This window comes from Myotis brandtii, unplaced genomic scaffold, assembly GCF_000412655.1.
Source record: "Myotis brandtii unplaced genomic scaffold, ASM41265v1 scaffold1993, whole genome shotgun sequence".
NCBI lineage: Eukaryota > Metazoa > Chordata > Mammalia > Chiroptera > Vespertilionidae > Myotis > Myotis brandtii.
The window spans coordinates 182,006-194,337 of NW_005357424.1; the positions used below are offsets into that span (position 1 = coordinate 182,006).

Below are 12,332 nucleotides of genomic sequence, written 5' to 3' on the forward strand. Positions count from 1 at the left end.
AGGTGTTTTTCAAGGGTTGGAAAGCTGGTGGACAAGTCTTCATTTCCTTCACATGAGTGATGATAAGAATTATAGCTCCCATGACTAAACATCTATCATGTACTAGCCCTGGTGCTGGGTGCATTTACAATCTCTACAACTGCCCTGCGAGGTAGGTAGCGTCACCCTTATTGTACTGATGAGGAAAGTGAGGCTCAGAGAGGCTAAGTAACTTGCCCAAGGTCACACAGCTGGTCACTTTCAAAGGAGGGAGCACAGTTATTCGAACCCAGCGTAGCCTGAGGTTTTCTCCACAAAAGCCACACTGGCTGTTGGAGAGAACAGGCCTCAGTATATGGGTTGGGTCTGTCTGCAGGTCACACAATGGCCACGGGCCTTTAAGGGTGGTCCCCCTCTCCCCCAGACCTACCTTGCTGTCCCATTGCTGTATTCACAGGTGGCGTGGATGTGACAGAACTGCACGTAGGGCCCACAGGCTGAGGTCTGCTTGTGGCAGAACCTCCCCGCAGAGCCCTCTCTGCACGTGCCGGGGAGGCAGGCCCCGTCACTGTCCACCCGGTTATCGCACGTTCCGTCAATGCACAGGCATTCTGAGAGAGAAGGCAGAGGGACACTCAGGGCTTGGAGGACAAGCTTAGCATGGCTGGATTAAAATAAAAAAGACTTTTTATAAAATTCTAAACAAGTCAGGGTGTAATCTCCTCACCCCAATTGCTCCTGTCAGAGCAGAACCTGGGCTGATCAGGGGAGCCTCTGGGTGTCAATTCTTAGGGTCCCAGGTGTTTCTCAGTGTGCCTCGGACAGCGCTGGCTGAGGCTGACTGTCCCATCAAGATGAGAACATCTGGGACTCAGGGCTCTTTTATATGTACACTAGAGGTCCGATGCACGAAATTGTGCAAGGGGCTCGCCCCTCCCAGCCCCGCCCACTGGTCCTTCCAGAAGGTCATCCGGAAGGTTGTTCCACTGTCCGGTCTAATTAGCATATTTGCTCTTTATTATATAGGATGTGTGGGGTGTGGTGGGGCCCAGGGACGGTTGTGCTTGTGTGAAAGCCCCTGAGGAACTCAATGATCATCTCCTACATGGTTGGAGAGTTTAGTCTGGAAATGTCTCAACTTTTCGTGGAGACATTTTGGAATGAATAGAAGTGATGTCTCATGCTGGCATGGCCCCTGCTGCTAGCTTACCTATTTCTTCTTCACTAGCCTTGTTCTAGGCATTGGGCCAGCATTTAACCTGTACCGTCTCATGAACAGTCACCAGCCTCAGGAGGTAGGTTCTTTTATCATCCCCATTTTCCAGATGAGACAACTGAGGCCCAGAGAGGTGAAGCCAATGGCCTAACTTGCTGCTCAGTCCCAAGCATGGACTGGAACACAGGCCTTCAAAGTCCATTTCTATTAGTGAGCAGGTGTAAACACAGGAGATTGCTATATGCACTGGTATTTCCACATGCCTGTTGTCATTTTAAACTTTAGCTGCTTACTTTGCTTTGAGTTTAGGTATTTAAACATTGCAACGTGAGCCAGCCCATCAGACTCAGGCTCCTATGCATGTGGGAGTGAATGATTCTCAAAGGCAGATGGCAAGGATCTGGGGGACTTGAAACTGATCAGAAATGAAAGAACTTGCGCTTTTGCCTCAGAAGGGATTGATTGGAAATTAGTTTGGGTGCTTGGAGTCAGCATCCAGGAAAGAGAAGAGAATCACAGTGAGGGGGCTGGAAAAGCATGGCTGGATTAAAATAAAAAGGACTTTTCATAAAATTCTAATCAAGTCAGGGCATAATTCACAAGGAACAAGAGCCCAGAGAGGAGGCCCCCTGCCCGAGGCAGCCCCAGACCTGGGACAAGAGGCATTGCAGCAGGAAGCCTGGTGCCGGCTGCTGCCCCAGCCCCACCGGCCGGCCCCGCGGGCCTCATAAAAATGTCAACGTGGCAGGCTTTGGAATCAACCCTATTTTTCTTTTCTCAGCTGCTGCCCCAGCCCCCCTCAGCCGGCCCTGCGGGCCTCATAAAAATGTCAACGTTGGCAGGCTTTGGAATCAACCCTATTTTTCTTTTCTCAGAAATCTTATTGGGCAAAAAGAACCTGGGACTAGGGTCAGCAGCCCTGCCGGTGGAGCTCTGGCTTCCTGCCCACTTTAAGAGGTAGTTGTGAGGCTCAGAATAAGGCAAGAGAGGGGGAGGGTTGTGCATTTTGTAACAAATGAGTGAAGGTACTAACAGTAATAAGAATGGCTTCATTTACTGGTTATTTGTTAGGTGCAAGCTCTGTGCTGAAGCCCTACATTATGATCTAACTTAATCAATGACCTGTGAAGTGGGCACCAGTACTATCTTCATTTTAGAGATGGGAAAATTGAGGCTCAATGAGAGACTTTTTTTTAAGGCCATATGGCTAGTAAGTAGCACAGTGGGGATTTAATTTGAGTTGGGCTGGACTTCACAGCCAGCTCTGATGTGTTCCCTTTTGTTACATTCCCTTCTGTTACATTCTAATCTTAGTTTAGAAGGATGTACCTAAATATATTTGCATACCTAAATATACACATCATGTCATTTTAAAGAACACAATGCATTTTCTAAGATTGTATAACTGCATTTTTTCATTGCTTATTGTTGTGGAACTTTCTCCATTTTTCTCTAAGCTTCTTGACATTTATGCCACTGAACTGAGAATAGCAACAGTAGCAACAATAACAGAGAATAATAATAGCTGGCACGTTTGTAGTGCATACCCTGTGCGAGGCATTGTTCTAGGACAAGTGTTTTCCATTCACAACTTGTACCAACTGTCCAAGGTAGTCAGTAGCATTAGCCCCATTTTACAGACAAGGATACCGAGTCCTTGAGAGGAGTAGTAAGTTGCCCGAGGTCGCACATTTGGCAAAGGGAGGAGCTGATGGAAGCGGACCACTTGAAAGACAGGTAGTGAGTCTGTTTCTTGATATGGAACCCACCATCCATCACGTTCAGGTATGTGGAGAAACCTAGAGACTGGTTTTGAAAGTGTGGTCCTTGGACTAGCAGTTGTCAACCTTCCCAGGGAATTTTTTTTGCAAATACAAATTGTCAAATACCACCCCAGGCCCACCTTCTCAGTAACTTGGTGAGTGGGGCCCAGCCATCTGTCACGGGCTACAGTGTCAGCTGTTAAGAAATGCCCTGTGATGAGGGCATTCACCAAGCAAAGGGACCCAGGACACCAGGCCCGCCCACACCACCGGCTTGCAGGGCAGCAGGGAGCCTGGCTGAGGAGCAGAGGGAAGCCCTGGAGGTGCCACTTACGTTGGTCACACCGAGGTCCGTACTTGTTGGGATCCGAGCAGAACTGGCACTGGGAGCCGTGGAAGCCATCCTGGCAAATGCACGTTCCGTTGCCGCTGAGGCCGTCTATGCACTGGGGGCAGAGGCAGGCCCGGCACCGTCAGGACGACACTCGCCTGTCCCCAGAGGGGTCCCTGACCGCTTCGCTGCATGACCTGACTTCTTGGTACCAGGCAGGATAAGCTTGGGGTCCCAAGCCTGGATTTAGAACTTTAAGGGAAGTCTTTCAAGGGAGGGACAGTCACAGAGGTGAACTGGGAACCTCCAGACAGTGCTTATGGGCTGGCGAGGCGAGGCATCGACCTCCAGAATGAAGGCTGGTCTTTCTCTCCAGGTTCTCGCCTGCCCATCCCTGTGGCTTCTCACTGCAGTGCTTCTCCGTTCAGTGTTAACATGTTTGCCTCCCACCTCCCCGGCAAGCTGGAGGCTAGATTTTCAGCAATCAACGCTCATCAGAGTTGGGCTCAGTGCCTCCCCGACTACCCGCTATGGAAATTAATTAGTGCCATGCCGCCCTCCTTTCTTCACCTGTGTGTGTCCACACACCTGGTTGCAGAGTTTTCCTTCCCCTTGAAAGAGCATATTGTAAATGTGGATTTCTTAAATGCACAGATCTATGCTTTTTCCATATAAACCACAGGTACTTTTTTTTTTTTTAACCTTTGTTTGTTTAGCTCTGGCCGCCAAGCTAGAGTTAAGTTTTGGCCTTTATGTTTCCTTAGGTTTGGGGGTAGGTTAAAAAAAAGCAATCACTGGGTAGTGCTATTTTTTTAAAGTCTCATAAAATCTTAGTCCTGGAAGGAATTTTAAAGATTCAGCCAACCCTACTGCCTCCTATGGGAGGAAAGTGGGGTCCAGAGAGCCTTGTTGAGTTGCCCAAGGTCATGCAGCAAAAAAGCAGAGATCGAGGCGACATCACTGTACCCACCATCCCCTTCTGGGGCAAGAGTCCTCACAATGCCGACACCTGTTCTTTTAGTAACTGAGCTGTCTTATTTTTACTTCCTGGGAACAGTGGCTGGCATTGCATCATTTCTGGGTTCAGTGGTTTTAAAGATAATTTTTCGACTTCAGAAAGGTCACCCTCTGCATTCATGGAAAGCATGCACTGGGGACTGTCCTGATCACCTGTCCATTTCCCGAGCATGGGTTCGAGAAGCCTCCTGGACACTGGTTGCAGTTGGGCCCGTAGAAGCCTTTGCAGCACTTTGGTATCTGAGAGACAAAATGTGTGTTGCCCTTTAAAACCCAAGCAGAGTGCCAGTTCCTCAAAGGAGTTCTATTTTAATTTCTATTATTATTTTAAACAGCATTAGCCCCCTCCCCCATTATGAGCTCACTTTTCTTTTGCAGATGATGTCATGGCTAGTGCTCAGCCATCTGCTCACCAAAAATCTACTGAGGGCTGACCATGGGGGCAGCCTGGCACCGTACCAGGGACAAGGCAGATGAAGGCTGTGCTCATGGTCTATGTTCTATCTAACCAGGAAGAGACAATACATATAAGAGGAGAAAGAAGAGGAGGGGGAAGGGGAGGAGGAGGAGAAGAAGGAAGAGGAGGAGGAGGAGAAGGAGGAGGAAGAGGAGTAGTAGGAGGAGAAGAAGAAGGAGGACAAGGAGGAGGAGGAGGAAGACAAGGAGGAGGAGGAGAAGAAGGAGGAGGAGGACAAGGAGGAGGATAAGGAAGAGGAGGAGGATGAGGAGGAGGAGGAGAAGGAAGAGGAGGACAAGGAGGAGAAAAACAAGGGAATTTCAGAGCATGGTCAGTGCTGGGAAAACAGAGGACCATACTAAAGTGGCGGCAGGTGGAGGTAGAGGTGATGGAGATTGGGGAGGTCACTGTGGATTGGGTGTTGATGGAGGAGGTGACAGTTAAAGGGAGACAGGAAAGATAACTCAGCTCCAAGAAAACCTGGAAGAGCATTTTGAGGCTGGGAATGGCCAGTGCCCACACTTTGAGGGAGGCATGAGGCAGGTCAGAGGCAGAGCGTGGCCTGTGTGGGGGTACTGAGAGTGTGAGCTCTATATTGAGAGCCAGAGGCCACCATGGGAGGGGTGGATGCAGGGAAGGGGGTGACCTGGCTGCCATGTGGAGAATCCACCCTTCGATTCCCTTGCAGGGAGACATGGTCAAGGCTACACGGCAACCTGTGACTCACGGAACCTGGGGCTCAAGAGTGTGGCCTTGGTGCTGCCCAGCCCTGCTGGTTTCCATGTGAGCCCTGGTGGCCTGGATGAAGGCCCTGGCCACACACCCTCCTCACCTTCACAGTGGCATTACAGTATCTGGCACAGCCACTCTTCAAGTTCCTGGTTCTGCCGGTGTAGACACATTTGTGTGTGAAGAGTTCCTGGAAGAAAGCCAATGAGAAAAAGCATTGCTATGTGCATTTCGAGGTCTTCTGGGCTTTCCCCAGCTTCTACATACACTAGACAGTCTACTACCATTTTACCATCGATGTCAGGGATGCTCTAGACCACACTGGGCACAGGTGGATCCCCGTCAGGGTGTGGTCACCCTCTTTTTAAAAAATATATTTTAATTGAATTCAGAGAGGAAGGGAGAGGGAGAGAGAGATAGAAACATCAATGATTTGAAAGAATTGATCGGCTGTCTTCTGCATGCTCCCCACTGGGGATGGCGCCTAAGTCCTGACCGGGGAATCAAAACGTGGCCTCCTGAGGAGATTGTCAAGGGCGGGGAAAAAAAAAGGAGACATATGTAATACTCTTTGTAATACTTTAAGCAATAAAACAATTAAAAAAACCCAAAAAAACAAAAACAAAAAAAACACGTGGCCTCCTGGTTCATAGGTTGATGCTCAACCACTGAGCCATGCCTAGTGGGTGGTCACCCTCTTTAGATACTCTGTCTCCTAATACAGGCCAGGGTTAGCACAATGCAGGCCATGTATCTTTATGCCCCTTATAGTGCCATGGCAGACATCGATAATCAATCAGGGAACACTTTCCTGCCCATCCTGGATACTACTTAGCCTCCCCTTCCAACCAACTGCCACCCCTAAGCTCCTCTTACATAGAAATTTTGGAGTCAGTAAAGACTATCTCTAGCCCTAACTGGTTTGGCTCAGTGGATAGAGCGTCGGCCTGTGGACTCAAGGGTCCCAGGTTCGATTCCGGTCAAGGGCATGTACCTTGGTTGCAGGCACATCCCCAGTAGGGAGTGTGCAGGAGGCAGCTGATTGATGTTTCTCTCTCATCGATGTTTCTGACTCTCTATCCCTCTCCCTTGCTCTCTGTAAAAAAATCAATAAAATATATTAAAACAAAAAAAGCCCTGGCTGGTTTGGCTCAGTGGATGGAGCGTCGGCCTGCGGACTGAAGGGTCCCGGGTTCGAGTCCGGTCAAGGGCACATGCCTGGGTTGCAGGCTCGATCCCCATTGGGGGACGTGCGGGAGGCAGCCGATCGATGATTCTCTCTCATCATGTTTCTATCTCTCTTTCTCTCTGAAATCAATAAAGATATATTAAAAAAAAAGAATCTATCTCTAATTTTAGAAAAACCCCTCCTGCCCAATAGTGATAGTCTGGTTTTTCTCTTGGAGGTGGGGGCAGATTTAAATGCACCTTTCATTCTCTAACCCCATGCCCATGCATGATTATCTAGAACTATAATTTATTGAGAACGTACTAGGGCCGGACACAGTACATACACGAGGTCATCAATCCTCAACCCCACGTGGATATTTTCATCCCTTTTCATTAGATGAGGAAGCTGAAGCCCAGATAGGCTGTCATTTTCCTAAGGAACACCGCTACGAAGTGGCAGGTCCAGAGAATGGGACCTGCCTTTCCACGTGCTAACTTTAGGATATCACAGGCAAGTCATGTAGTCTCTGTGGGCCTCAGCTGCCTGATCCTTGACATGGGACAATAATGGTGATCTCAAGTTTTGTCAGACACATTAGTCCCTGGCTCAGATTTTATGTTCGATAAATGCTGATGGTGAGCTTGCTCCTTCCTCGTAGGCTCTTGCTCAAGAAGAAAGCATTGAGAACACCACAGACTGTAAAATCCCAAATTCTGAGATACATTTACTGAGGAAGGAATATTCAGTCCTCTGATTGGATCTCAGGATAATTAACCAGGTGCAGATCATGGGAGCCTGGGAGGGGCAGTTTGGAGACTCTTTTGGCTCCAACCTAAGTGTCTTATCTCTCTTTCTTCTCTTCCTCCTCCTCCTTTGGGCTGTGGCAATGTGGGTTCATGGTGCTGCCACGTATCAGCCGAGTGACCTTGTGCGAGGTGTTTGCTATCTTGTTGCCTTAGCTTCCTGGTGACATGATGGTTATGATAATAATATGCCTACCTCCTAGGTTTGCTGAAGAAAGCTTTGAGAACAATGGCTGGCACCAGTAGTTGCTGTGATACTGGCCAACACGGTTTCCTCTCCCCGCCTCTCTTCATATTCCCTGGTTGACAGCATGCTGAAGGACGCAGGGCTGATGGCTTCATTAAGCAAAATAAATATCCAAACACCTGTGCCTATTTAGTTTTAATGTTTTGCTGTATGGGATGCTTCACAATAAGATTGCACTGAGAGCTCATCACCTTCCTTAGTGATTTATTCTCGTGTCGAATGAAACTTCTGGTTGGGAAGTTCTTTAAAAAAAATTTTTTTTTAGTGACTTCAGAGATGAAGGGAGAGATAGAAACATCAATGATGAGACAGAATCATTGATTGGCTGCCTCCTGCACACCCCACACTGGGGATCGAGCCCACAACTTGGGCATGTGCCCTGACCAGGAATCCAACTGTGACCTCCTGTGTACAGGTTGACACTCAACCACTGAGCCACACGGGCTGGGCAGGAAAGTTCTTTCTTAGAGGCAGAAATTTCCCTCATCAACTTGATCTTAGAACATTTGGCTTTTGCCACCAATAGAATACATGGCATATGGATTGTGAATTGTATAGCAGTCTGTTTTCCTTTTAGATCAGAGCTCTCAAGACAAAACCAAAATTAAACAAACTATCTTTTTCATGATTCTGCCCCCAAAATCAGCACTATAAACCTCAGTAGACGTGTATAGAATTCAATCAAACTTGAAAAAGGTTTTGATGGTTCTAGAGTCATTTTCTTGATATTTTTCTCCAGAATGATGCTTGGGAAGAGCAAATATGAATAAAGAGTGGCAGAACATGCCATCCCAAAGTATGGCACTTTGGGATAAAGATTTTTCTGAGCTAAAGGTACCTGAAAGACAGCAAATATCTCTTTTCTTTCTGGAAACTGTGGGCCTCTGTTGCCTAATCTGTGAAATGAGACAATAATGGTGATCTCAAGTTTTGTCAGAAGATAAAATTATGTGAAAGATGCTCTCCCTGTACCAGAGAAAAAAAATATCTTGTCACCATCGACAGGGAGTTGAAGCCAAGAAAAATCTGTACATACAGACCTTATAAAAAGAACTGCTCTTCGTCCTGACTGGTTTTGCTCAGTGGTTAAAGTGTCGGCTGTGGATCGAAGGGTCTTGGGTTTGATTCCCAGTCAAGGGCACATACCTCGGTTGCAGGTTTGATTCCCGTCCCAGTTGGGGGAGGCAACCAATTGATGTGACTCTCTCACATCGATGTTTCTCTCTCTCCCACTCTTGCTCTCTCTCTCTCTCTCTCTCTCTCCCCTCCTCTTCCTCCTCACCCTTCCATTCTCTCTCTCTAAAAAAAAAATCAATGGAAAAAATATCCTTGGGTGAGGGTTAAAAACAACAACTGTTCTTCTTTTATCCTCCCCATATATTTTAGTTGCTTTCCCCAAATTGCCATTCTTCGTTCAACCTACTATATAAGCATTTGGGTTTTGCCACTTGTCTGGGTCTTCATTCTTCTATGGAGGCTCCCATATAAGCGTAGAAATCTGTGTGCTTTTCTCCTGTTAATCTGTTTTATGTCAGCTTAATTCTGAGGCCCAGCTGGAGACTCTTAGAGGGTGGAGGTAAGGTTTTGCTTTCCCAACACAAACGTTGCATTTTGTTTAAGAGGGAAAAGTAGAGAAGGAATGAACCTTTACTGAATGGCTACTTGATTTAGGCATTGTGCTTGGGCTTTTAATCCATGCTAATCCAATGGTGTTTATTATTATTATTATTATTATTAATTATTATTATTATTTACACATGAAGAAAATGAGAGTTAAAAAGCTTAAGCAACTTACTTTGGGTTAATGAGCAAGGATTGAAACACAGGCAGCAGGCTAAGAGCTAATCTTATATCACCCCAGTTGGAGTTAGCATCTTTTCAGAGGAAGGTGGAAAGGATGAGAAACCACATCAGTGGGGTTGCCTGGGTGATGTGCGTTTCCATGAAGCTGTCACACTCACCGTGGGCTCGGAGTTGGCAGGACATTTGCTCCAATAGATGAGGGAACAGCTCATACATGTGCCCTGGAAGGAAAGTCAGCGGATCAGCACAGGTGCCCCTGCGGGAGGGAGCAGGGGACTGCCCTGTCTGGTCTCATGCTTCCTCCCTGAGAAAGGGGTTCTACTAGAATAACCCTTCTGGCCTCTCCCCACCCCCTTCTGACTTTGCCCCAGAGAAAAGGAGTAAAGATGGTGCAGGAGGATTTGGGGAGAAGAAACTGAGCCTGCACAGTCCCTTCCTCTCCCTCTTTTAGGGTCAGACAGATCAACTCTCTATGTGTAGAGAAGCGCCTGACCCAAAGTGGGCACTGTAGTTGGCCATCTATGCCAAAGATGAAGGATTAAGATGAAGTCCTTGTTCTCCAATGAGTTTAGCAGTAATGAGGATGAACAGTGAAACTCTGCCTTTCATTCTCCTGGGCTCTTCACTTCAGTGATTCAGGAGCAAGGAAAGAGGTGTGTGCCTCCAAATCTTTCCAGACATTCTCCGAAGTTCTCTACTGGGCTCTGTGCTCCAGCAGGTAGAACCTGGAGGATGGTCTCTTGGGCTTCCTTGGCTGCTTCTGATTGGTATTGGCCAATGGGAGGCGCCAGCAGGAGACTGATGGGTTGGAGGAGAGCGAGGTCAAGGTAATTCTTCCCTGCTCTCTGTGCTTAGGCACCATTTCTACAGCTCCTGATGGCGTCACTTCCTCTGCTCTTCCCACTCTCACTGGGTTCAGGTAACCCTACTCCCCTTCTTGACCCCCACTGTGACTCCTTGGCCTTGGAGTGGGAATGATTTCCTGCCATTGCCCGTCCCTGGATGCCCCAGCATAAATTGTTTATTTCCCTAGCCCTGCCCATCTCTCTGTAGTAGCTTCTTCATTAAACTCTCTCCATTTGAACCTTTGGGATACATTCTGTTTCGTGCAGGGACCCTAGACCCTATCAAGTACACAGTGCTATTTATTAAACCTTTAAAATCCAAAATACATGTCCCCAAATCCAAACGCACATGGCCAAAGGCAGCTATGGGTTCATCCTGGTGAAAACTGAGACTTCTAGAAGGCGCCAGCAGCTTCTATTCCCTGCTAGCAATACATACTTTCCAGAGAATGCATTTGTGCTTTTAATAGACAATCAAAACCACCCTAACTCACACGGAGCAGATAGATTTGACTTTACACCCAGAGAAAATAGAAGACTCCATTCTAAGGTGGCTAATGGGAAGCTCTTTTCCCCACCACAATGCTTCAGGCTGTGGTTCAAACCCACATGTTGATTCTGTTCTTTGGGGACATGAAGAACAAACTTTTGAACAACCTGGAATTAGGCAACCTTGACCTTATGGTTGCCCTTGTTTCCTCCACAGAATTCCTTCCCTGAACTTGAACGGCAGCTGCTTGGGGTAGAGGAGCTCCGAAGGAGTCTAATTATCGATTCCGATTCACTCTTTTTTGCAGAGGCCCAATTTCCCTAATATTTTTACCTTTGGGCCAGGAGATGAGACTATTTCAATCTGTCCTTTTCTGCTCTTCATCCTGGCCTAAGCCAGGTGACACACCTGCCAATATTTATTTCAAGGATTGAACCAAACACCTAAATTGCTGCCAGGGACTGGCTGGGAAAGTGACCAAGTTTCTGCCTCTCTTAAGAAGTGGTGTTCAAAGTTGAACCAAATCCCACAGATGGCATGTGACTGGCATGGGGAACCAGTACCATCACAGTAGCTAAAACATAGTAGAGTCATTATATTAATTAAGAAATCTGGAATCAAAGGAATCAGCCACAAGTCTGTGCCAGGCACTCAACTAAGTACTTCCAGCCTTCATGACAAGAAGAGGGAACAATACAATAAAACCAATAAAAACAGGTCATTATTCCTTGTTCAATGGCCATGTTCCAAGGATATTGAGGACAATCATTGAAGCATTATTGAAGTGTCCTGAAAAGAAATACCCAGACCTATTATTGCTGTGACTTTCGGGTTGTGGTTTCCTTGGGAACTGAAAGATCACATGTAACAGCAATGTTAACATTTGGGGAGCTCTGATTAAAACAGCTGAGCCAAAGAAAGTTGCTATGGAAACAGGAAAGGTCATTAGAAGGTACATAAACTCATAGGCAAACAGGAAGTTTGGTATTTGAAAAGAAGTACAGAAAGATGGTTGATTGGCTAGGCCAGAGAATACACCTGAGAAGAGATTCTATTTTAAATCCCTTTTAAAGTGCCTTGAAGTGTGGTGGGTTGAGTAGTCTTCCCCCCCAAAATTGATGATTCCCTAAATCTCTGAATGTGATCTTATTTGGAAACTGAGTCTTCACAAATGTAACTAGTTAGGATGAGGCCATATGGATTAGGGTGGGCTCTAGATCTAATGACTTGTGTCCTTACAAGAAGAGAAGGGGACACAGTGACACAAACAGGGAAGAAGGCCAGGCAAAGACACAGGCAGATATTGAAATGACGCAGTTACAAGCAAGGAATGCCGAGGGTCCCCAGGAGGCACTGGAAGCTGGAAGAGGCAAGGAAGACCCCCTCCCCACCCCCACAACCCCAAACCTTCAGAGGCCCTGCTAATACTTTGATGTCAGACTTCTGGCCTCCAGAGCTGTGAGAGAACACATCTCTGTTGC

At 47.1% G+C, this 12,332-nt stretch overlaps 1 protein-coding gene across 1 annotated transcript in view; it reads right to left on the reverse strand.

The window, feature by feature from the left end:
• Window positions 1-12,332, reverse strand: part of STAB2 (stabilin 2) — a 124,124-nt gene that overhangs the window by 73,463 nt on the left and 38,329 nt on the right. Inside the window, exons 19-23 of the mRNA XM_005865248.2 lie at window positions 9,675-9,737; window positions 5,596-5,682; window positions 4,460-4,546; window positions 3,293-3,404; window positions 410-590 (exon numbers count right to left, since the gene is read on the reverse strand). Of these exons, the coding sequence (XP_005865310.1) occupies window positions 410-590; window positions 3,293-3,404; window positions 4,460-4,546; window positions 5,596-5,682; window positions 9,675-9,737 (530 nt within the window). The remainder of the gene's footprint in view (window positions 1-409; window positions 591-3,292; window positions 3,405-4,459; window positions 4,547-5,595; window positions 5,683-9,674; window positions 9,738-12,332) is intronic.